Genomic DNA, 24,347 nt, shown 5'->3' on the forward strand with positions numbered 1-24,347 from the left:
AGACGAGCAAGACTCGAAGGCAAGAAAGTCGATGGGGAAGGAGACCAGCTTGGAGACCTTTAGAGAGGGAGGTCTGGCAATGGGGATTCAGGTAAGCAGGACCCCACTGTATTTCCAGGTGGCTAAGAGCCCTTAGCTGGCTGTGGTTTGATGGCCCTTGGCATTTGCTGAACCTGCTGCAAGTCGGAGTGGGCTAGCCAAGTTCTCCGCACTGACCCTGGAGTGGGTGGAACGTTCCCTGCAGGTGGGACTGGCACCAAAGCCATTGCTCTGGGCTGGAGGCCCCCTGCCCAAGGTGCCCACCTGGTTGTAAGTGCAATTCTTCTTTTTGCACTTGCCGCACTGGAAAAGGTCCGTGGTTGTGCCCCCGGTCTTCGCCATCTGATGCTCCCGGATGGCTTCTAGAGTCATGGCGTTCCTCAGCTCCTTCAGTTCATCACTCGCCATTTCCTGCAATGGGTCACAGTACCCAGGTCAGAGCTACAGAGGCCAACAGGTATTTCTACTCGCATCATTTTCTTACTCCCAGGTTCCCAGAGTCTCTGGAGGAGCTTCTCTCCAGTGCACGCACACACAGACAAGCACACGCAAACAGGTCCACCTGCCATCTCTGCATCTGAAATCAGATGGGAATCTTCTTACAATCCACCAGCAGCACGACCTCACTGAGGGCCTGTGCAAGTGTGAGACCAAGAGAGTTGGCTGGGCCGAGACCTCTCACTCCTGACACGTGACGTTCCCTGCTATCCCAGTCCTGGGTCCCCACGTCCCCTTCCCAATGCACCCCTGCTGCTGTCCCAGTCCTGCAAGCTTCCCCACAGCTCTGCCCACGTACCTCCAACCCAAGGTGCAGCCACGTGCTGCTATTCCAGCCTTGGGCTCCTCACGCACGGCTTGGCTGATGCTCCTCATTCCTGTCCTCCGGCGTCCTTGCTATTCCAGCCCTGAGCTCTGCTGATGCCCCACAACTCTGACCTGAAGCCCCCCTGCTATTCCAGCCCTGGGCTTGCCCCACAGCTCTGCCAATGCCCCTGAACCCTACCTTGCAGCCCCCAACCCCCGCTATTCCGGCCTTGTGACACTCCTGGGCAGAGAAAGCAAACTACACTTGGATTTTGCAGCATGTACAATGGGGACTAGGCTATGACAATGGGCCTTGTTTCCACCGGATGTGGGATTTCCAGCCCGAGCTCCAGAGGGGGTGCTTCACATATTCTTTGGCCACCTCATCCCCACCCTGCAACTGTCCTCGATCTACATGGGGAATGCTGCGGAGCAACGTGGAAAACTCACTCACCGCTTCTGGCAGGCTGCCTCCGCCAGACTCAGTGATGCTGCGTGTGACGTGCTGCCTTGGCCTCCCTGCTCTTACGACAAGCCTACAGCACCTCCAGTGCCCCTGGGCCTGCAGCCTCCCGTGTCAGCAGCTTCCTGCCCTACTGCTAAGCTCTGCCCGATTCCCACCAGCAATCGCGCAGACGGAAATGATCTCTCACGGACCCAATTCTTCTCCGAGTCAGTCACCGGGCATCCCCCTCCCTTCACACCTCCCACCCCGTTACTCACCTCTGCAGTCATCCTAGCAATGAGGCTGGGGGAGATGGCTCCATTCAGCACATTCCTCCGCAGGTTGGGGTTCTTGGGGTCTTTCAGGTTACTGATCCTGCTTCTCACGCGGTTGCGGTACTTCATGTCGGTGCTCTTCAGCTCCTGGAAGATATGTGGCACCGTCAAGGAATAAGAGCCCAAGGATGACAGGACACTGCAGCGGTGGGTTATGAATGTACAGGTATCAGTGGATACCCTTAGAGGGGCCCATCTGGGCTTTGGGACACCCAGAGAACCAGGCCACACTCTGGGGTTTCGTGGGAACATCTTCCAAAGTTTCTACCTCCCTAGGTTTTGCTTTCAACGTTTGGATTCAAACAAACCCTAGAACTCAGGCAAAGCTCTTCAGCTTCCTGTGGCTTTGATGCCAAGCCCTGGCTGGACCCCAGGCTCTCTAGGAAACAGACCCAGAGTTGCCTTCATTAAACCTGGCCTGAGACTTGAGTTTGTATTGGAGACCAGTGATTTTGGGGCTGGCCCTGCTCCTGTTGAAATCATGAATGTTTTGCCAGCAGGATCCAGTCCTCCCTCTTCTCACTAATCTCTTGTCTATTACATGGTAGCTTCCCTGTAAGGTACAGGTGCAGGACAGGGCAGGCCACTTAACCTCCCCTTCACCTTGCTGAAGCTGAAATGGAACGCTACACTGCATTGCACCGTTCAGCCACAAGGTGGCGATGTGCAGAACATACCTCATCTGAGCTCCAGCCCGCTGGTGCATTAATGCAGTGGTTCTCAACCAGGGGTCCGGGGCCCCCTGGAGGGCCGCAAGCAGGTTTCCGGGAGTCCGCCAAGCATGGCCAGTGTTAGACTAGCTGGGGCCCAGGGCAGAAAGCCGAAGTCTCACCGCATGGGGCTGAAGTCCGGGGCCCTGAGCCCTGCCACATGGGGCTGAAGTCCGGGGTCCTGAGCCCTGCCACATGGGGCTGAAGTCCGGGGCCCTGAGCCCTGCCACATGGGGCTGAAGCCGAAACCTGAGCAATGTACCTTTGTGGGGGCCCCTGAAGCACAGGACGACTCCCACTGACTACAGTGAGAGTTCTGGGGGCACAGGAGTAACCCACTTGTGTGTGACATGCCCCCCTGTAGGTTTATGGGTCTGGCTACGCTGCAATCAGAGGCGTGAGTGCAGCATGTGTAGACAGACCCGAGCCAGCCTTGATCAAAGCTAGCTGAGTAACAACAGGAGCGAAGCCCCAGCAGCCTGGGTAGTGGCCTGGGTATGTACCTCCTGCCACATCCATGCTGCCACGGCTTCCCTCCTGCTGTTACTCGAGTGAAGCTAGCTTGGGTGAGTCTACAGGTGCTGTAGCCACCTCCCAGATGCAGTGGAGACCTACCGGGTGCCTGCTTAGAGCGCCACACAGTCACCATCAGCGGGGGCACCCGAGCTGGCTCCCCTCGTTATAAAAGAGAGGGGCCAGCTGGCAGGGTGGCAGGGCATTCTCTGCGGGGGCTCCAAGACTCTGGATCTTGCTCTGAAACAGCCTGCCTTTGGGCACACAGCAAGATTCTCCTGCTGGAGAGGGCTGAGGGTAAGCGAAGAAGGGGAGGGAAGGAGCCTGCGGAGGTGTCTGGCCGGCTGCGTCTCTGTCGAAATGATGCTGGGGTTTATCGTTTTGTTAGCGGTGCATTCGGACCTCCGGACCCCGGGACAGGCATCGGCTGTTGTTAAATTTACATCTAGCTAAATGCAGTGGGGGAGATTCTAAGTTCCAGCCCCACCAACAGGCCAAGAGGGGCAGGGCTACCCTTGGATTCAGGCTCGGTCCCCAGTAGCAAGGCAGGCAAACCGAACCACCGCCCAGCCAGCCAAAGGATATGATCTTCGATTTCAGAGGCCATCTTGTCACAGTTGACTCCAAACTGTTTGTAATCATCTAAAGCGGGGGAGAGCGAGAGAGGAGGGTGAACACACTTCAGAACCCAGAGAACGTGCCGAAAGGTACAACAGGCTTCATCAAAGCAGCATTCAAAGAAACCACTAATTATCGGCATAACAAGTTTGACACCGAAACCGAATTCCTTCAGATTGATTTGTATCCCCTCTGTTGATTACTGCAGGGATGCCTGCAAGCCACTGGGCCATACCCACCTGTTTGTTAGTGCAGGGTCGCTTGTGAGCAGCAAACGATAAATGATTATCGTAGGCTTATTCACAAGTACCGTGCAGGTTCATTATTGGAGGGTTGCTTATGCACTCCAGGCCACGCTCACTGGTTTGTTATTGCAGGGTTGCTCTGAGAAGCGCTGACCCGCTGGCTGTGAAACCGTTGGCTTGTTTTAAACACACACAGCAAACAACACAGCGTTTGCAGTTTGCACAGAGATGTAAGAAAGGAGCCAGTAGGTTAAATTTCGGTCCTACCAGCAGTGAGGGGTGTCCCTTCAAACCCACGGCACATCGAAAGGCATGACCTGGTGGAAGCCGATTGAGTTACACCCAGGAGAAATTTGGCCGTGTGGGTTTTTTGCAATGAGCAACTAAACCAATCATCAAAACCGCCAAAGCGCCCAGCAGTGACTGGCTCCTATTCCGGTCACAATCCCAGCCCTTGTTCCTGCTCTGCCTCCACCCAGCGAAAGGGATGCCTCAAAATCAGTCCGCCCTGTGAGCTGCCCCAGGTGACGGCCCCTTCCCAACCCCAGCCCCCTCTCACCATCCATTTTCAGGGCAGCCGAGATCATCTCGACGCACTTGTCCCGGACCGAGTCTCCCGTGAGGTAGCAGGACGCCAGGAAGCAGATGGTCGGTGCGAACGTGGGGCTCGAGGGGCTGCTGGGAGTCTTGGGGGTCTCGGGTTTGGATTTGGCACTGTTGGGTCTGGAGAGAACAGACAGGCTGTCACACCAGGAAGCCACAAGACAAGGCACCTTTCTTGCTAGCCCTAACCAGAGGAGGGGCTCCCGGCACAACCCAAAGCATCTTCACCTGCAAGGGATCCCCCTGTGTGACACTTACCTCACTTCCCAGGAGCCTCTCTACCCCATACTGGCTACCTGTAGCCCCCAGGTACTGCTCCCCTCCATGCGGGCAGAGGGAGCGTCTTCAGACCTCCAAGCCCCACGGCCCCTCCATTCCATGCTGTGATGGGGCTGTCTCCACAGCACTAACCCCCCTGCAAACTCCATCCAGCCCACACTGGCCTGGGGATGTCTCCTGACTGTTCTCCTGCTCTTCTGCTCATGGACCTTGGAAAGATCCATTCATCGTGGGTATTTACCCCCACTCCCTTACAAGCTGAGCACCTCACCGTCTGGAATGTATCTGTCCTCCCTACACCTTTCTCGGATCTAGGCCTAAGTGACTTGCCCAAGGTCACATGGGCAATCTGTGGCAGACAAGGACTTGAACCTAGCTATCCTGAATCCCAAGCTACTGCTCTAAGCATTGGACCTCTGATAGTGGCTGGCCTCCAGCGTCATCTCCACAAGGCTTTCCCACCCTCCCCTACCTTTCCTCTTTGCCATCACTGGAGTTCTTCCGAGAGCCAGGGGGAGAGGCAGCTGGGTTGGAGCCTGTAGAGGGCCTCCTGGAATCAAAACAGGGAGAGGCAACAGTGCATGTGATGCCAGCAGAGAGAGCGGAGGAGCAAGGGCTGAGGTTCTTCTGGGGATCCCAGCAATAGATCTGTAACGTGCTTGGACACCACGGTGATGGGCATGGTCTAAGCACCAAGGACAGAGATGGTCAGGGATGAGATCGGCTGGTGGGATATCAAACGCTCAGAGCTAACGGCCTGCTCCAACCTCCTCCGAACGCAGCGGGTGTCTTTCCATTGACTTGCATTGGCGTTGGCTCAAGCCCTCGGTGTGCAAACGCCCAAGTGCATTGTGGGATCTGAGGTGACAGCCCTCTACGGCCAGCACGCGATGCCTTCCAAGCCCTCGGTGAAGGGCGTTTGGTCTCTTGGGGCATGTCTGCATTGTAAATAAACACCCGCAGCTGCCCCGTGTCAGCTGACTTGGACTTACAAGGCTCGGCTGCAGGGCTATAAAATTGCAGTGTAGACATCTGGGCTTGGCTTGGAGCCCAGGCTCTGGGATACTCCCCCAACACCCGGGCTCCAGCCAGAGCCCAAATGTCTGCACCGCAATCTAACAGCCCCACAGCCCCAGCCAGCTGACATGGGCGAGCTGCAGGTGTTTACATTGACACAGTATAGACATACCCCTGGGGATAATGCCCAGGGCCATTTCAGACAATGCTGAAAGAGAGGGATACAGGTCATGGACGCCCCAACTCTGCAAAGCCAGTGTGATGTTTACTGCCTCCTGCTGGCTGAGAGCCTCGCTCTGCCATGACAGACGGAGCCCCCTGGGGGAATCAGCACGTCATGACTTTCATCACGGCTTCCCTGCCTCCTCCACTTCTTTCTAGGCTTCTGCCTGGTGCCCAGCGACATGGTATCCAAGAACCTTCGAACAAGGAACCTCCATCCAGATGTCCTCTAACTCACTCTACCCACTCCAGTTCTGGAGCCACGACCTGTCCCGGCTAGGGCAGAGTGACCAGCTGGCGCACAGAGCTCCATCACGCACTGGGGACAGGCATCCCCTGCATTGGACCTCAGAATCCCACCTTCCTTCTCCTGCAATAGACCCCCCGGGAGGACAAGAAGTTCTGGAGGTAGGATAAGACGTAAAGGGCGTAATCTGCAGCAAGGGAGATTTAGTTTGGACACTAGGAAGAACTTTCTAACGGCAAGGGGAGTTAAGCTCTGTAACCGGCTTCCCGGCCAGGTTGTGGAATCCCCATCATTGGAATTATTCAAGAACAGGTTAGACAAACCCCTGTCAGGGCTGGTCTAGGTTTACTTGGCCCTGCTTCTGCGCAGGGGGCTGGACTTGATGACCTCTCGAGGTCCCTTCCAGCCCTGCCTTTGTCTGATTCTAGGGTTCTAGGAGGGAACAGGGTGAGATCCCAGCCGTTAGAGGGCTGGCTGGAGGAATGAGCCTCCCCCTTACCTTTCCACGGATGGTCTCTTCTGAGGGGAGGAAGAGGAGGAGGAAGCGGTGATGGTGGAAGATCTTGAGTCTGTAGAGTCTCTCCTGAAAGAGAAGCGGGGGAGGAAGGGCCATGTCCTAAAGTGCAGAGAACAGGGGTTCAGGAGGGAAACACCCACAGAACCAGGGGGCACACAGGGCCTGGTAATCCTTAAAGAGGGCATTTACTGGTGAACGGGGCATCCTGTCCAGGGATTGCAAGAGGGCATTAAGAGAAGGCGGGTCACTGCCATGTGGAGGAGGTGGTGGCAGATGGAAGATGCCTTGTTTTGAGCTGGGCATGCCACTCTTCCAAAGACAGAGAAGCAAAATGTGCCACAATCCAGCCACAAAACACCTACCTCTCTTTCTTGCCGTCCAAGTGCGACTTTTTCGAGGTGGCGGGAAGGGCTCTGCAGTTGCTGGTCTCCCTTCGTAGGGAAAAAACACAGAGAGGAGAGAGATTAGCTCAGCTGAGATCCTGGCACAAAGCCCCCAAGCCCTCTCTGCTGACAGCTGTGTTGGCATGACCAGCTGCCCAGGGGCATGTGCCAACTGCAGTGGCATGTCTTCCCCAGTGGAACAGGTCACCGGTCATCCACCCTCCTCCCCCGACCCAGTCAGCCTTCTGCAAACACAGCGGGTTCATCACACCACCCATTCACCTATTCACCCCTCTTGCAACTGGAGAATTCAAGCATAAAGGGAACCCTTATGCCAGACCCCCAGTCATTAGTGTCACCTAGCGGTTAGAGCAAAAGGCCTGTAAGTCAGGACTCCTGGGTTCTGTTCCCAGCTCTGAGGGGGAGTACGGTGTAATGGTTTGAGCGGGGGCCTGGCAGACTGAACTCCTGTGTTTCTGAAGATATAATTATTGTATTGAGACTTGTAAAGCATAAGAATAACTCAAAACATCCAAATTCATAGATATGAAGGCCAGAAGGGACCTCGTCAGACCTCCTGCGTTACATAGGCCAGAGAACCTCACCCTGTCATTTCCGCACAAGCTACAGCAGATCTTTTAGAAAGACATCCAGTCTCGACCTTGGGACTGCAGGGAATGGAAAAATCCACCTTTTCCTGCATAATTAATGAGCCAAATTCTGGCCCTCTTCCCTCCTAAGCTTAGAAGACCCTTCAAGCAACAAAAGCACCACGGTGAGTTGCACAGAATGAGAAGCCGCCCCCGGAGCAGGGATCTGATCGTAGCAGCTGGCTGCTCTCTCTGTACAGAACCCAGCCCAAACCCCAGATCCGACCCTGGCTTCGGCAGAATTCTGAAACGGGATCCAGCTCCGAGCTTCCCAACTAGCTTGTGTTTCTATAACCGGCCAAACCCTAGGCCCCGTTCTGGAAGCCCTTCAGAGTTTTGCATCCGTCAAGAATCTGGCTCCAAATCTTTGTGGGTCTAGAAATACCTGACAGCGCCAGTTGCTGCTGCTGAGGCCTTTCGCCTGTTGTAATCCTGCCCTAAACTCACGGCGGTTCGGGAGGCGAGTGGCCAGGCCACGTCTGAGATATTGCCACTGGACATAACGTGGGCCGCGCGATTATCTGTCCCCACAGTGCTTTGCAGAAGGCACAGCTCGGAGCAGTCTCAACAGCCCTGCTACGGGCCAAACACCGATTATAAACCCTTGGGTAACTGCTGAATTGCATCACTCACACTTGATGAATGGGTCTCAGTAACAGCACTGAGAATAGTATAGTGATGCAGCCTGCCTTCTAGGCACTGCTGCCTAGTGGCCAGAGCACTGAACTGGGACTCAGAGGACCTGGGTTCTACTCCTGGCTCTGCCACTGGCCAGCTGGGTAATCTCGGACAAGTCAGAGTGCTCGGTGCCTCAGTTTCCCCATCTTTAAAATGGTGATACTGACCTCCTTTGCAAAAGCACTTGGTGCTCTACTGAGGAAAGGTGCTAGATAAAAGAGCCAGGTTCTGTTATGCGTTCACACAGGTATAAAGGCTTGGTGTCTGCAGACCATGTTATCAGCTCTGATGCTGGAGGACTCTGGGGTTCTATTCCCAACTCTGTCACTGACTCACTGTCGGTTTGATCTAAGACCTTGGAAGACAAGAGGAGTCATTTCCATCCACCGCAAGCCCTGTGTGACTTTATTCGCATTGCCCCTGCCCTGTAAGTGCTGCTCCACAAATAAAGGATCTGCAGGCACATAAGCAAGTACCTGTCTGGCTTGGAGTCTGCAGAATGACTCTTTGGGGTTGCCGTGTGAGAGCCGGACTTGCTGGATTTCCTGGGGAGAGAGGGGGTTCAGGGAGAGGGGTTTCTGCTCTTCCGCACAGTTCTATTTTTAGTACATCAGATTTCCGCCCCCTCCCCCTTATTTTTGTCTTATAAACCGTCCTCAAGCCCTAGACAAGAAATGAAAAAGAAAGTGAGCTACCCCCTTCATTTCGCTGTCTTCTCCACTTTCCTTCCCCTGAAAGCTTCCCTATCTTTCAACTAAGGGCTATGTCTACACACAAACTCACTGTGTGGCAGGCTGGGGTGTGAATCTACAACACTAGCTGGCCACCATGCACTAAATGCTCCCTGGTGCGCCCTGATCTACTCTCGTTTGAAAAGCTGAGTCAAGGTCCTCAATTTCAAACACATCCAAGTCCTGGGCTGTTCAGGTGTGTGGTTTTGGTTCAGCCAAATCAATGAACTCCAAATCTAGCTCCCAGCTCTGATTTCATGCACATGATCCCCTCCCTCAACAGAAACCTTCAGTAATTTGGAGACCGCTCTCCCTTTCTCCTCACTCTCATTTTAACCTGGGTTTATTTCCTTTTGTTATGTTATTTTTTTTTAAACACACACTTCTCCCGCTTGTGCCACCATGATTTGCTGGGGGAAGGCGCACGTTTTCACGAGGATTTTTACACCACGGCTACGTTCGGGGGTAGAAACGGCTGCAGTGGCCTGAATTGGAATTGGGCGGCTCTAGCTGAAATATACAACGGCGGGTATGCCATAGGTGTCCACACCCATCAGGCTGAAAAAAAATTGCACGCCACCATGTCTTCCCCTCACCCGGATCCAAGCAATAAGGAGGATGCTGGGGAGTTTACCTGTCCTGTTTCTGATCCGATGAATGTTTCTTCAAGCCAGGAAGAGGGCCCACTGCCTTATGATTGGGAAAGTCCCTTTAAAAGAAGGGGAAAAAATGCAGCAAATTACTAACTCCTAAAGGATAAAGGGATGAGCCATTAAGAAGCTAGAGGCCAAATCCTAATTCCATTCAGTTCTGTCGCTGACTTCAGTGGGTCCAAAGGGATGACTTGCAGGAAGGCTACACCTAGCTGGAAAAAAGGGATGGATTTGTAGATGCCACATGGTGAGCAGAGAGGCAGGATGGTCCAGTGGTTAGCGTACTTGCCCATGACTTGGGAGACCTGGGTTCAATGCCTTACACTATCATAAACTTCCTGTGTGACCTTGGGGCCAGTCACTTATGCCCTAATTCCCCAAAGGTATTGAGGCACATAACTCCTATTGACATGGGCTGGGCTCCCTGGCCAGACTGTATGTCCCATAATGCACCACAGCCAGGAACTCCCCTGAAATCAATGGGAGTTAAGTGTCGCAATACCCTTGAGGATCTGGGCCTTAGGCTGCTGAGTGGACTCCCATGATGCACCACCTGCCCTCTCCAAAAGAGGAGATTGGTGCATCATGGAAGATGTAGTCTGACACATGACTATTATCTATCTTGGCCATTTATATGGCCCCCATCACAGTTGTACTGGAGCATCTCACAGTCCTTAATGTATTTTCCTTCACACCTTCCCTGGGAGGCAGGTCAGTGCGGGTTCCTCTGTTTTACAAGTGGGGACTGAAACCCAAAGAGGATCAATGGGAGTTAGGTGCCTAAATACCTTTGAGGATCCGACCCTTTGCCTCTATCTGCCTCAACAGCCTGACCAGTGATTACTCCTATGCCTTGGCTAACTGACTGATTTATTATTATCGTTGTTTCCTATCACCAGGGCATGGCTACTGCTTACCAAAACCTGACAGTCTAAGAACCTCAGGGGCCAGCTCATACCTTTCTTTGTGCTTTTCCTTGTGCTTCTCAGCGGGGCTTTTGCAGCGTTTCACTGGATGGGAATTCGCCCCTTCAGGCTGCCAGCTGGGAAAGTCGAGACTTTTTTCTTTTTTATTCTTTTGCCCTTCCAGAGCCTTCTCTCTCTTCGGGGTCCCCGAGGACTCTAAGGAGAACAGATCAGGTTGTCACCCAGACGTTGACTGAAACTAAAATGTGAGGGGGCGGGAGGGGCACTGTTATTCACCAAGCTAGTAATAATTTCATACTGGCCGGAAAAAAACAACCACCACGAGCACTTGGCTTGGGGAAATTCAATCAGTGGCCCACTTGGGCATTCAGGGCAGTGTTATCAAGGGCCAGGTTCAGACCTCCCTTCTATCAATTTTCCGCCTTTATTGCTCCACTGATTTTAGTGGCATCACTCCTGATTTACATCATTCTCAATGACAGCAGACTCCGGACCCATATGCAGCCCACAGAATCCAAGCCTCTGCTACCAGGGGACTTGGTGGCCCAGAAGATTAGTGCATTAGACTGTTATCTTTTGAGACTTGGGTCCAAATGACCGCTGGGTCCAGGCCATCGACTAGAGAAGAGGTCATTCGTTTCTGGTCAGGATTGCACTGACAGGGATTATGTAGAGTTCTGGGATTGGAATATCAAGCAGCTCAGGCTTGAGGTGCAGGGCATGGGGAACCAGGACTGGACCAGCAAAGAGAGATGCAGGTCAGGGTTGAGTTGCATGCGCTGGCAGAACTTGCATGTGGACCTACGACTTGCAACAGCATGGAGGGTTTCCATGGTGAGCAGGAGGGGCCAGTGGTCTTCGAACACAGGAGACCGGGGGTGAATTTCCTGCTCTGCCGTGGACTTCCTGTGAGATCGTGGGCACTCATGTAGCCTCTCTGTGCCTCAGCTTCCCCTCGCTAATAGCACCGGCCTGCCTCACAGGTGGAGTGTGAGGATAAAATCATTAAAGATAGGCAGCGCTTTGGGATCTACTGATGAAAAGTGTTATATAGGATATAGGCATTACTGTGATTAGTGGGTGCACGGACAGAGCTGCCCTGAAAGTCAGGATCAGGTACAGGAGTGTCACTTAAACACAACCTGCCCACTCTGCACATGGCTCTGTCCAGATCTTCTCACCAATAAGCCACCTAATGACCCTTCTGCCAAATTAAAACCAACAGCCAGGCCCATTAGCTGTTTGTATCCCAGGGAGTAAAGAGACCCTAAGGACTGTGTAGAATCAAAGGGCCTCAGAGGTTTCGGGGCCAGTTAGCATTTTACTCGTGAGGCTCAAGCAGCCTCAGGATCTCTCACCTAGCAGACGTTTCCAGTTCCTGATGAGGATTTTCGCCAGGGCCACCACCTCTTCGTCCGAGCACTGCTTCCGGACAGTGTTGACGGCCACGCCGATTCTCGTGGACTGGGAACACACATGGATGTTTGTTTATTATTAAGCAGATCAAAGAAGGAGGCAGAACAGAGAGGAAAGGTAGCCCGGTGGTTAACACACTAACCTGCTGCAGACTCCCTGTGTGATCTTGGGTAAATCACTTAACCGCTCTGTGCCTTGGTTTCCTCATCTGTACAATGGGCATAATAGAGCTGCCCTACCTCCCAAGGTGTGGTGATGAGGTGCTCAAATATTACAGCAATGGGGGCCATGTTAGTACCTTGGCTAGATGGGACAAGGACTATCTTTTTGTTTTGTGTTTGTACAGCACCTAGCGTAGTGAGACCCTGGTCCATGACTGGGGTTCTTAGGTGCGACAATAATACAAATAATAAATAAATATTAATAAATACAATTATGGATGGATAGAAACTGGTATGGCTCCTCTTCCCCCTGCTCCTCTGGTGTGGGGCCAAGGGAATACATCAGGAAAGTTCATGACAGCAGGCTCTTACAGCCCCCTGCTTTCCCAGGTGGAGGAAGGACCCAGAGAGGGGACAGGACTACAGCAAAGGACAATCACAGCTCGCTTTTGAAATCATCTCGAGAGAACAAGTGACATGGTGGGACCCTCCCTACCGCTAGCAAGAGCGGTCGTTTAGGAGCTGGTCTGATAACCTGACAGGTCCCTCGCAGTCTGACCCAACGTTTTATTTAAAAAGCCTCTTAAAGGAAATGGCTGGAGCTCAAGTGGTTTGAACGTCTCTCCCATTAGACATTGGGCAGCCCAGCTTACACATCTCATCTCTGGGTGGGTTGTCAGCCACGGGGATCGAACCTGGGACCTCTCAATAAGGCCCTGCTCCCTCAGCCCAGGCTGTAGCAGGCTTGGCAAGCTCTAGCTGGCCTAGCCACAACAGGAGGGGGGCAAAGAGCCACACCAAGTGCTTGTAACATACTTTGAATTCCATGTTACCTCCCCCGTGTACTGCCCCTTCTTCAGATCCAAGTAACCCATTATATGCTGGAGTTATGCGCCTCCCTCTCTTCCACCCACTCCCCCTCACCTGCAGCAGCTCGATGGTCATAGTGTAGCCGTTCAGTTCTTTCAGCAGATCAAGAGCTCCGTCCTAGGTCAAACAGAAGCTGCAGTGAGCCCTGAAACACCAGCGTGGACAACCACCCCCTGGAAACAGCCTTTGCATCGCAGGGTGCCGAAGGGGTGATGGGAACAGAGGCATCATGTCCAAAACCCTGTTCTAAACTGCCCTCCCTTGGCCAAACTGTGCCCCGCAGCGACACCCCTGCCGCTTCACGGAGAGCAGAACTGGTGCAACGGAGAGAAGAATGCATTACTTGATCACCGGAGCACCCACAGGTGCTGACTGAGATCTGGGCGCTGCACAGACACGGAGCGAGAGACAACCCCAAAGAGCGCAGAGAAGCCAGAAAAAAGGGTGGGAGAAAGAAAGGTCCCAAAGGTGCTGATATAGCCCAGTCACTACGTTAAACGGACTTAAATAAGGTTCCGGGCTTGGTTTGCCAAGACCTTCGCCTGCTTAGTGCCATGGCAAACGAGCCATTCAAAATCCTTGGAACTTTCTGGTAAAGATGCCCAAAAGAAGGAAAAACCGTTAAAGCACTGGAAACAGCCAGTATTAAATAAGGGCTTCCATTTTAACAGCATCCCTTGTTCCCTTTCCCGTGAGCTGGAGAGAATTTTTAGAAAGGAAAAATGCCTCGTCTGGCATTAAAGATGGCATTAACTGTCCCTTGGGAAAAGAGAAGATGTTTGTTGAGATGGGCTGGAACTGGCCTTGCTGCTGCTGCTAAGGCCCAATCTCGTTTTCGAGCAGACACCGCAAGACAAACACATGCAAGACAAGAACAGCAAAGGTAGAAAATGCAGGGTCTGTCTGTGGGGTTGACTTTCTCTCGCTGGAGAAATGCAGGCACAGTGCATGAGACCTGGGACCGAGGCCCAGAGAGACGAAGCAACTGGCCCAAGCTCATCTAGGGAGACTGCAACCGAGATGGGACTTAATCCAGATGAAGCGCCTTAACCACAAGGCCATCCTCCCTTAAAATGCCCGGGTCTTTGAAACCCGCCATAGATTGACCCCAGCTTATCTCATCGGCCTTGTGCCAAATTCTTTTGCTAGCTACACCAGCATACGCCCAGAGCGACTCTGGAAGCCAGCGGCCTGACTTTGCGTTTATGCTAGCATAACAGAGCAACAGTTGCTCTCTTGTCTCTATTCTCCTCAGTCCAGGAGAAGAAGGATCGCCCAGCGGTGAGGACACTAACCTTAGGGGTGGGAGGTCCTATTCAATTCCTTACTTTGCCACCGATTTCCTGTGTGACCTTGGGCAAGTCACTTGGTTTCTGTGCCTCAATTTCCCCACCTGTACAACAGGGATAAGAGCACTTCCCTGACTCCCAGGGCGCTGGGGCGGTGAGAAGAACTGCTAGGCAGCTCTCCAACACCACTTTCTACAAGTCATTACCCTCTGATCCCACTGACGGTTACCAAAAGAAACTACACCATTTGCTCAAGAAACTCCCTGAAAAAGCACAAGAACAAATCCGCACAGACACACCCCTGGAATACCGACCTGGGGTATTCTATCTGCTACCCAAGATCCATAAACCTGGAAATCCTGGGCGCCCCATCATCTCAGGCATTGGCACCCTGACAGCAGGATTGTCTGGCTATGTAGACTCCCTCCTCAGGCCCTACGCTACCAACACTCCCAGCTACCTTCGAGACACCACTGATTTCCTGAGGAAACTACAATCCATCGGTGATCTTCCTGAAAACACCATCCTGGTCACTATGGATGTAGAAGCCCTCTACACCAACATTCCACACAAAGATGGACTACAAGCCGTCAGGAACAGTATCCCTGATAATGTCACAGCAAACCTGGTGGCTGAACTTTGTGACTTTGTCCTCACCCATAACTATTTCACATTTGGGGACAATGTATACCTTCAAATCAGCGGCACTGCTATGGGTACCCGTATGGCCCCACAGTATGCCAACATTTTTATGGCTGACTTAGAACAACGCTTCCTCAGCTCTCGTCCCCTAATGCCCCTACTCTACCTGCACTATATTGATGACATCTTCATCATCTGGACCCATGGAAAAGAAGCCCTTGAGGAATTCCACCATGATTTCAACAATTTCCATCCCACCATCCACCTCAGCCTGGACCTGTCCACACAAGAGATCCACTTCCTGGACGCCACGGTGCTAATAAGCGATGGTCACATAAACACCACCCTATACCGGAAACCTACGGACCGCTATTCCTATCTACATGCCTCCAGCTTTCATCCAGACCACACCACACGATCCATTGTCTACAGCCAAGCTCTACGATACAACCGCATTTGCTCCAACCCCTCAGACAGAGACACACACCTACAAGATCTCTATCAAGCATTCTTACAACTACAATACCCACCTGCTGAAGTGCAGAAACAGATTGACAGAGCCAGAAGAGTACCCAGAAGTCACCTACTACAGGACAGGCCCAACAAAGAAAATAACAGAAGGCCACTAACCGTCACCTTCAGTCCCCAACTAAAACCTCTCCAACACATCATCAGGGATCTACAACCTATCCTGAAGGACGACCCATCACTCTCACAGATCTTGGGAGACAGGTCAGTTCTAGCTTACAGACAGCCCCCCGACCTGAAGCAAATACTCACCAGCAACCACACACCGCACAACAGAACCACTATCCCAGGAACCTATCCTTGCAACAAAGCCCGTTGCCAACTGTGTCCATATATCTATTCAGGGGACACCATCATAGGGCCTAATCACATCAGCCACACTATCAGAGGCTCGTTCACCTGCACATCTACCAATGTGATATATGCCATCGTGTGCCAGCAACGCCCCTCTGCCATGTACATTGGACAAACTGGACAGTCTCTACGTAAAAGAATAAATGGACACAAATCAGACGTCAAGAATTATAACATTCAAAAATCAGTTGGAGAACACTTCAATCTCTTTGGTCACTCGATTACAAACCTAAAAGTTGCAATTCTTCAACAACAAAAATTCAAAAACAGACTCCAACGAGAGACTGCTGAATTGGAATTAATTTGCAAACTGGATAAAAAAACTTGAATAGAGACTGGGAGTGGATGGGTCATTACACAAAGTAAAACTATTTCCCCATGTTTATTCCATCCCCCACCGTTCCTCAGACGTTCTTGTCAACTGCTGGAAATGGCCCACCTTGATTATCGCTACAAAAGGTCGTTCCCCCTCTCCCCCCCGCTCTCCTGCTGGTAATAGCTCACCTTAAGTGATCACTCTCGTTACAGTCTGTACGGTAACACCCATTGTTTCATGTTCTCTATGTATATAAATCTCCCCACTGCATTTTCCACTGAATGCATCCGATGAAGTGAGCTGTAGCTCACGAAAGCTTATGCTCAAATAAATTTGTTAGTCTCTAAGGTGCCACAAGTACTCCTTTTCTTTTTACCTTAAAGATGGTGAAGCGCTCAGATGCTCCAGGAATCGGGGACAGATAAGTACCATAGCCAGACAGATACCACTTTTGGTATCCCGTTCACTGATTTTGGTGAGATAGCCTTCATCTCGACAGCTACTGCCACCTGGAGAACCTCGATGATCTCACTGCCCCATTGACCTTCCCTCTCATTTCAATTCTCAGCTGAGAACCTCTCTCTTCCCTTGACCTAGAGTTCTTAAGTTCTTTTTTCTTGCCATGAGTTACCAACGTAAAATTATTTTAGTTCTAGTTTACATGGAAGATGAAGGTTAAAGTAAGAGGTCAGATCCCCAGCTGGTGTCAATTGGCACAGCTCCATTAAAGTCAACAGAGCAACACTGATTTACACCAACTGTGAATCTTGCCCAGGGTGTATAAAACCACCAATCACTCATTTTGGCTGATAGGACAGGTCTTCCCAGTAGACCATATGTACTCACACGATACATGCATCTTGCAGCTATTCCTGTGAAATTACCCGCTCAAGAGAAGCGAGAGGGAAAGGTTAAAATGTCTCTCTATTATCCGACCGCCATGAGTCAAAAGAAAACAAAAACGTTGACCCACATTTTTAAAAAAACTCTTTTTTTCATTATCATTTTTTATTTCCTGACAGGGGGAGGTCACGGTCAGAGGCAGATGAAAAGGAGGTTCGGTCTTCTCCAGTTTCTGCGCGCTCTCTCAGCCCGGCCAAAGTGCGGAAACGCATCTGCTTTGGATTTGTACTGTAAAGCATCTCCAACAGGCCCCAGCCCCTCCCGACCTTAACTGCGGAGACCTGGCCAGGATCGAGGGAGACCCCGGTAGGCGACTCTAGGCAGCACCGAGAGCCAGAGGACAGACCAACGGGGCTTGTCTGTGTTCAGGAGTCTCAATATGAGAATCCCCTGGATAGTCACAACAGCAGAGTCCTGGCTCTTCTCTACACGTGGACCGTCACACATGGAAAGGCAGAAGAGTACGGATACTGGCAGCAGAGCAAGAGGAGAGGAACGGACTGGCACCAGATTGCATCTCAGTGTGTATCTTGGTCCCACCCCAGCTTTCTGAGAGTACAAGGCAGCTGCTGACACGAAACTCCAGGCTGATACAGCAACTGCTGCGATCTGATTACAAACTTGGATTCAGCTAGGCAGGCTCCATAGGGGGTGTTCAGTGAGACCCAGCAAGCCAAATCCTGCTGTCAGTTACACCGGTGCCATCTGTTGTTATAACTGGGGCTACAGATTTACCCACACTGTGAGCTCAACTGTCAAAAAATACATGGAAGTTCGTGAGATGTCACCCTAACCGCTGTAATAGCAAATGTCAATGGGAAAAGGCACCAGAGGGAGACAGAAAGATTGAATTAGTCCAAACAAAAAGGCCCCATGACAAAACTCAAGGACTGTGTTCAGATTGTGCCTGGTAAACAAGCTAAGCGTGGGACCAGAAGTCAGTGAACCAACTCAGTGTGTCAGAAACCAAGCCGAATGGGTGGATGAAATAATAAGAGGACGAGCTATTCTGCCCACAGCTCCCTTGAGGGATCCTTTAAAAAAAAAAAAAGATTTGAGACTTTGGGAGAAAAATTGGCCACCCTGGCTCCCACCCTCACCATCCCCCTGGACTTCCATCACCCTGATCCTGAGAGATGTCCTGACCAGAGCGGGCCAGAGAGAGGGACCCAAACACCACCTGGGATCTGAGACTTTGTCTCTCTTCCCCCACATCACGTGTCCTTTTCCTTCCCCACCTTATTTCTTCTCTGTCCCATCCCCCTCCTTTTTAATTCTGTCTAATAAGTCTCTGGCTTAGCTAGAAGCCAAGACTGTAGTTTGCTGTAAGCCTGTGACCAGGGAGAAGCAACTAAAAGCAACGCCCTAAACAGCCCGATGCTGGTACCATTTCCCAGGTCTCATACACTGTGCCTGCATTTCTCCAGCGAGAGAAAGTCAACCCCACAGACAGACCCTGCATTTTCTACTTTTGCTGTTCTTGTCTTGCATGTGTTTGTCTTGTGGTGTCTCCTCGAAAACGAGATCGGGCCTTAGCAGCAGCAGCAAGGCCAGTTCCAGCCCATCTCAACAAACATCTTCTCTTTTCCCAAGGGACAGTTAATGCCATCTTTAATGCCAGACGAGGCATTTTTCCTTTCTAAAAACTCTCTCCAGCTCATGGGAAAGGGAACAAGGGATGCTGTTAAAATGGAAGCCCTTATTTAATACTGGCTGTTTCCACCGCTTTAACAGTTTTTCCTTCTTTTGGGCATCTTTACCAGAAAGTTCCAAGGATTTTGAATGGCTCGTTTGCCATGGCACTAAGCAGGAGGAAGTCTTGGCAAACCAAGCCCGGAATCTTATTTAAGTCTGTTTAATGTAGTGACTGGGCTATATCAGCACCTTTGGGACATCGATTCTATCTGAATCCAACACATCCCAGGGGTGGGGATGGTGTAATGGGCAGAAGAATTTGGCCCGAATGCTTTCCACCACCGTCTCCAAACCGGGAGGCCCAGCTTTCAGCCGGTACCGAGCACTGGTTTCCAGTTCAAATGCTCCCCACAGAAATGGTCACCTAGGGCGGTGTGGAATTGAGATGGAGGGAGAAAAAAAACCCAATAAACTAAAAATAAAGACACTGAAGCAAGGCGGCCTTGGGAGTGCCAGGTCTTTAAACTGTCTGACAAGGCCCGCTGAGACTGGAAAGGCAGGCATCTCAGGTTCAGTGCTTACGGTTATCTGAATAATGTGTGGGGGGGGGAGGTTTATTATACGCTGGGGGCAGCCGCTTTGGTAAGAGAGCGCTTGCAGCACACCCCTCAGCAACCCGGCGGCTCCATTTAGAAAGATCTATTCTGCCAGGTCTCCGACAGCCCCCACCCCAAGCCCTGCCCACGTTCCCAGTGCTACAGTGCGAGGCAGTTATGGGTCATAGCTCAGGACACCAGGCCTCATCTAGCTGTGGTTGTTGCACTAAACTCGGGGCTAAATATAGCAAGTCCCAGTCCTCACCTCAGGTCAGTGGGATTTCATTCCCCGCTATTTTTAGCCCCCCGTCTACATGCATGTGGATATAAACACAGCTCCCAGGTGCTGCTGTAGAGAAGAGCACAGTGAATGGGGGCAGCCCGCGGGAACAGCACAGGAAATCCACAAACCCGGCATGGCACGGGGCCCAGCTCTGCACGGCTTCCTTCGACCCTGCTGCAGAGTCTGGGGGCAGGGGAGGAGCAAGGGATGGGCCAGTGGATCCTCCTCCTGAATAGATCCATGAGCAGTGCCCCTCACTGGGTTACTCCAGCAGGTTTCTGCACCTCTGAGGCTGCAGTACCAGGCACAGAGCATGACTCTGCTCCATCACATTCATGGCAACCCTAGATGCCCCGGTAGCCTACTGCAGACTCAGCCTGGGGTAAAATCTGAGCGGCATGGTAAGGTGGCAGGGGGGTTGGATAAAGGGTAGGAAGTCCCGGGGGGCAGTCAGGGGACAGGGAGCAGGGGGCGGTTGAATAGGACGGGGAGCGGGGGGGCTGGATAGGGGGTGGGGTCCCGGGGGGGTTAGGGGAGGAGGTGTGCATAGGGGTCGGGGCAGTCAGGGGACAGGGAGCAGAGGGGGTTGGATAGGGGGTGGGGTCCCAGGAGGGGGTGGTCAGGAGACAAGGAGCAAGGGGGGTTGGATGGGTCGGGAGTTCTGAGGGAGGCAGTCGGGGGCGGGAAGTGGGAGGGGGTGGATAGGGGGCGGGGGCCAGGCTGTTTGGGGAGGCACAGCCTTCCCTACCCGGCCCTCCATACAGTTTTGCAACCCTGATGTGGCCCTCAGGCCAAAAAGTTTGCCCACCCCTGCTCTAGAGGAATGCCAGGTTCTGAACACTGACAAGGTGACCGGGATGTAATGTCCTTCGCCAGCATGCTTGCCCCCCTAAAAGCCACCCAAGAGGTAATGAGTTTCCCTACAAAAGCAGCCTGTGTTTAGCTGTTACACCTTTTCAACTACACTGCTGCTTCTCCAGGTTAGCTTGTGAGGTCTTGTGCCCCGGGGCCGAATTCCCCACTGCCTTGCCCCCCACGTGACAGACACAGCTGTGCAAAACAAGTGCACACACTGGGTGCAAAACGCTACCAGGGTCAATGAATGGGAATGGCTGCTTGGGCAGAGTTTTGTGCCCTGATTGATTGGTGCCGTATGACAACCCAAGGTGCAAAGTTATGGAGAATCAGGCCCTTTGTGGCTCAGTGAATTGCAAATGAGCCGGCAGTTCAAAGCACTGCTGACAAGTTAGGACGGCAGTCGTGCTGAGCTAAGTTAGGTCTTCGTCCTGTGTTAGTGGTAAAGAGCGTCCTTGTAGCAGTGTTGGTCCCAGGATATCAGCGACGAGCGGGGTGAGGTAATCTCTTTTATTGGACCAGCTTCTATTGGTGAGAGACAAGCTTTCGAGCTTACACAGCACTGAAGAAAAATTCCTTTTAAGCTCCAAAGGTTGTTTCTCTCACCAGCAGAAGCTGGTCCAAGAACAGATATTACCTCCCTCACCTTGTCTCTTAGTGGTAAAGAAGCAACCTTCTCCGAACACTGAACGAGGAACTTTTATTAGCATTAATACAGCGTTATCCTAAAGCTGCTCTGTCTTCCTCTCTACCATCCAGCATCTATCTAGAACCATCAACCTAGAACCAACCACATCCTTGCCTGGAAAATATTTCTAATGAAAAAATTATGAATTTACATGGGATATTTCAAAGTGGAACAAAATTAACATTTTTTTATTTCATGTTGAAGGGACATTTCCCCTACCAAAGAACGCAATTAAAAGTGAGATTTTCCCAGGGAGAAAAAAATATTTTTGATGGAAGCTCATTTTTGGGTGGGAAAATCTCTCCCCTCTGGCCTGTCTTCCTCTTCTAGGTGCAAAGAAACAGCACACACATGCTCACATCCCCTCCTGGTATCTAGCTAAACAATCTTTAAGAAGAGTTAAACTTGAACACGACAGATTCAGAAGAGTCGCTGGCTTAGCCACTCAGGCAGATCTGCTCGTCTCCTGGCCTTACGGACGGTTTGACCCGAAAGGTGTAGAGTCCTGCTCGATGGGGTTAGGACTTTTCCCCACAGGGTCCTCTTCTTTCACTAGGGCTGTGATGTACATAACACAGTTACCACCGCTAGCAGGGTCCCATGGCAATTCAGCTGGGCTTGGAATCAGCCTACTCCCTATTTCTTCTGAACTGAGCCCCTCGATCAGTCTCCTCCAGGTAGGATGCCACTCAAAGCCTCTGAACCATCTGTGGGGATCAGTGGAGCTCCACGATAAGGCACAAGTTGCCATTCAGCCATGGGCAGCGAGTTCAACAGGCCCGTGGTGTGGGGGCACCGGGAATATTCGTGGCCTGGGGCCCAGCTCCAGCACTGTTTGAGGCCAGGTCTCTCCCTCAGCCCCGCCTTCCGCCCCCGGGCGCTCCCCTTCCCCAGCCCCCGCGCGCCCCCCAGGCAATTTAAAACGGCCCGGGGCCCCCACCCACGGGCAGTGCAGCATAGCTCAGCAGCATCCTACCTGCTGGCTCCACGTGGCTGCTGGCCCCTCGCTGCAGCCCCTGGGCGGGGTGGGTCTGTGTCCTGCCCCAAGCGCCCTGCGGCCAATAGGAAGCTGCGGGGGCAGTGCCTGGGGGTCACAGCACTCAGAGGCTCCCTGGCCCACCCTGCCTAGGAGCCCCAGGTAAGCACCGCACTCCCCCACCCACTCCCAGAGCCTGCGCCCCCACCCCTTCCCATGCCCCCAAACTCCCTCCCAGAGCCTGCACCCCCACCCCTTTCCCACCCCTCCTCCCACCCCCAAACTCCCTCCCAGAGCCGGCGCCCCCACCCCTTTCCCACCCCTCCTCCCACCCCCAAAATCCCTCCCAGAGCCTGCGCCCCCACCCCTTTCCCACCCCTCCTCCCACCCCGAAACTCCCGCCCAGAGCCTGCATCCCCACTGCTTTCCCACCCCTCCTCCCACCCCCAAACTCCCGCCCAGAGCCTGCACCCCCACCCCTTTCCCACCCCTCCTCCCACCCCCAAACTGCCTCCCAGAGCCTGCACTCCCACCCCTTTCCCATGCCCCCAAACTCCCTCCCAGAGCCTGCGCCCCCACCCCTTTCCCACCCCTCCTCCCACCCCCAAACTCCCTCCCAGAGCCTGCGCCCCCACCCCTTTCCCACCCCTCCTCCCACCCCCAAACTCCCACCCAGAGCCTGCATCCACTCCCTCTGCACCCTCTCCCACCCCCAACTCCCTCCCAGAGCCTGCACCCCCACCCCTTTCCCATGCCCCCAAACTCCCTCCCAGAGCTTGCACCCACTCCCTCTGCACCCCCTCCCATTCCCAAACTCCCTCCCAGAGCCTGCACCCCGCACCACTCCTGCACCCCAATCCCCTGCCTCAGCCCCGGGCCTGCACCCCAGACCTCCTCCGCCAACCCAAACTCCCTCCCAGAGCCTTAGGCAGGCAGGGAGTGGAGTTTGGCTGGGGGGCCCCTCTGGCACCACCAAAATTTCTCCACCGCCCCTGCACTCAGTAATAGGTTTCTCTCGGGTTAGACACATGAGACACCTCTGGTAGCTACATGGCACCTTGGCTTCGCTGTTCCTGAACAGTACAAGTGACTCACGGTCTGCCACCAGCTAGAAATGATACCAACCCCACAGGTCTCCCGGGAACATATGCCCACAGCCTGGACCAGGCACACTCCATGCGGGAGCTGAGCAGCCTCAAAGTGTGAAACATGCCTGGGACAAAGGCTTGTGGCCCCCTCCAGACAACTTGAGGGTAAAAAGGCTGGCTACTCTGGGGCTTCCACCGCAGCCGTGGGAGACCTGGAGAAGATGCCATTTGGAGGCCCAGTCTGCAGGCCCAATTCTCTATTGCCCAGTGCCTTCTGCAGCCATTTGCCTGTGTGCAAAACAAAGGCAAAGCACTGCCATTCGGAGTGGCCCTTTACACCCACTTTGCCCTGGTGTCAGCACCACCACCAGGAGTGGGGCAACGGAGGATCAGGCCCTGCAGTGCACAGGAGAAAGCAACACACCCACCACGCACTGGCAATTAGAGACAAACTTTCCAGGGACTCTGCAGCAATTAGCAGCTCTTTAACAGATTCTGTGGTGCAACCCATATCACGTGTTAACATATGTTAACATACTTCCCCTTTTATAGATGCTCGCTCCCCCCCCTCCCTCCCCCATTTGCAGGCAGGGCCACAAGCACCAGGTATCATGCTGGAAGGAGGGGGGGGATCAGAGGGGATTAATTACACTCCACTGAGACAAAGGTCGCAAGGAAAGTAAAATATTAACCTCAGGCACCAGCTCCTCCTTCACTGCACATTGCATCAGATCCTGATTGCACTGCACCAGTGTCAATCAGGGGACAGATCCCCTGCCAGCAGGATGGGGGTGGTCTCCCTGCACCTGCGAGCTACACCAGCTAAGGAGCTGGGCCCGAAGAGCAAATCAGGGGAAGCCAGCAGACCTTCCCCAGGACAAGACGGATGCACAGGAAGGATCAGGCCGGTTGTATCAACACTAAACTGTTTATTTTATCTAAGGCCCTAGAACAGTTCAGGGCGGGCGGGGACACCTGTCCTGTTTGTTCTTAAATCTGGTGCACGAGCTTCCATTTAAACTCATCCCTCCCCTCCCCCCGCGTTCCACTTTTTCATTCTCTTGTGAAAAAGGTTTAGGCACCTAGTTCCTTCCCCTCCTCCCCTGGATATTTTGGCTTTTCCCCAGCCCAG

General features: G+C 52.9%; 1 protein-coding gene across 2 annotated transcripts in view; it reads right to left on the minus strand.

The window, feature by feature from the left end:
• Positions 1 to 24,347, minus strand: part of TCEA3 (transcription elongation factor A3) — a 29,871-nt gene that overhangs the window by 4,519 nt on the left and 1,005 nt on the right. Inside the window, exons 2-13 of one of the 2 annotated variants that reach the window (XM_084652251.1) lie at positions 13,117 to 13,179; positions 11,974 to 12,079; positions 10,648 to 10,810; positions 9,671 to 9,745; positions 8,782 to 8,850; positions 6,957 to 7,025; positions 6,577 to 6,660; positions 5,064 to 5,141; positions 4,269 to 4,432; positions 3,427 to 3,488; positions 1,567 to 1,716; positions 304 to 450 (exon numbers count right to left, since the gene is read on the minus strand). In XM_084652251.1, coding sequence (XP_084508377.1) covers positions 304 to 450; positions 1,567 to 1,716; positions 3,427 to 3,488; positions 4,269 to 4,432; positions 5,064 to 5,141; positions 6,577 to 6,660; positions 6,957 to 7,025; positions 8,782 to 8,850; positions 9,671 to 9,745; positions 10,648 to 10,810; positions 11,974 to 12,079; positions 13,117 to 13,179 — 1,230 coding nt within the window. The remainder of the gene's footprint in view (positions 1 to 303; positions 451 to 1,566; positions 1,717 to 3,426; positions 3,489 to 4,268; positions 4,433 to 5,063; positions 5,142 to 6,576; positions 6,661 to 6,956; positions 7,026 to 8,781; positions 8,851 to 9,670; positions 9,746 to 10,647; positions 10,811 to 11,973; positions 12,080 to 13,116; positions 13,180 to 24,347) is intronic. The other variant, XM_084652252.1, reaches the window with a different exon arrangement.

The sequence above is a fragment of the Lepidochelys olivacea genome, assembly GCF_965140295.1.
Source record: "Lepidochelys olivacea isolate rLepOli2 genome assembly, chromosome: 19".
In the NCBI taxonomy this organism is placed as follows: domain Eukaryota; kingdom Metazoa; phylum Chordata; order Testudines; family Cheloniidae; genus Lepidochelys; species Lepidochelys olivacea.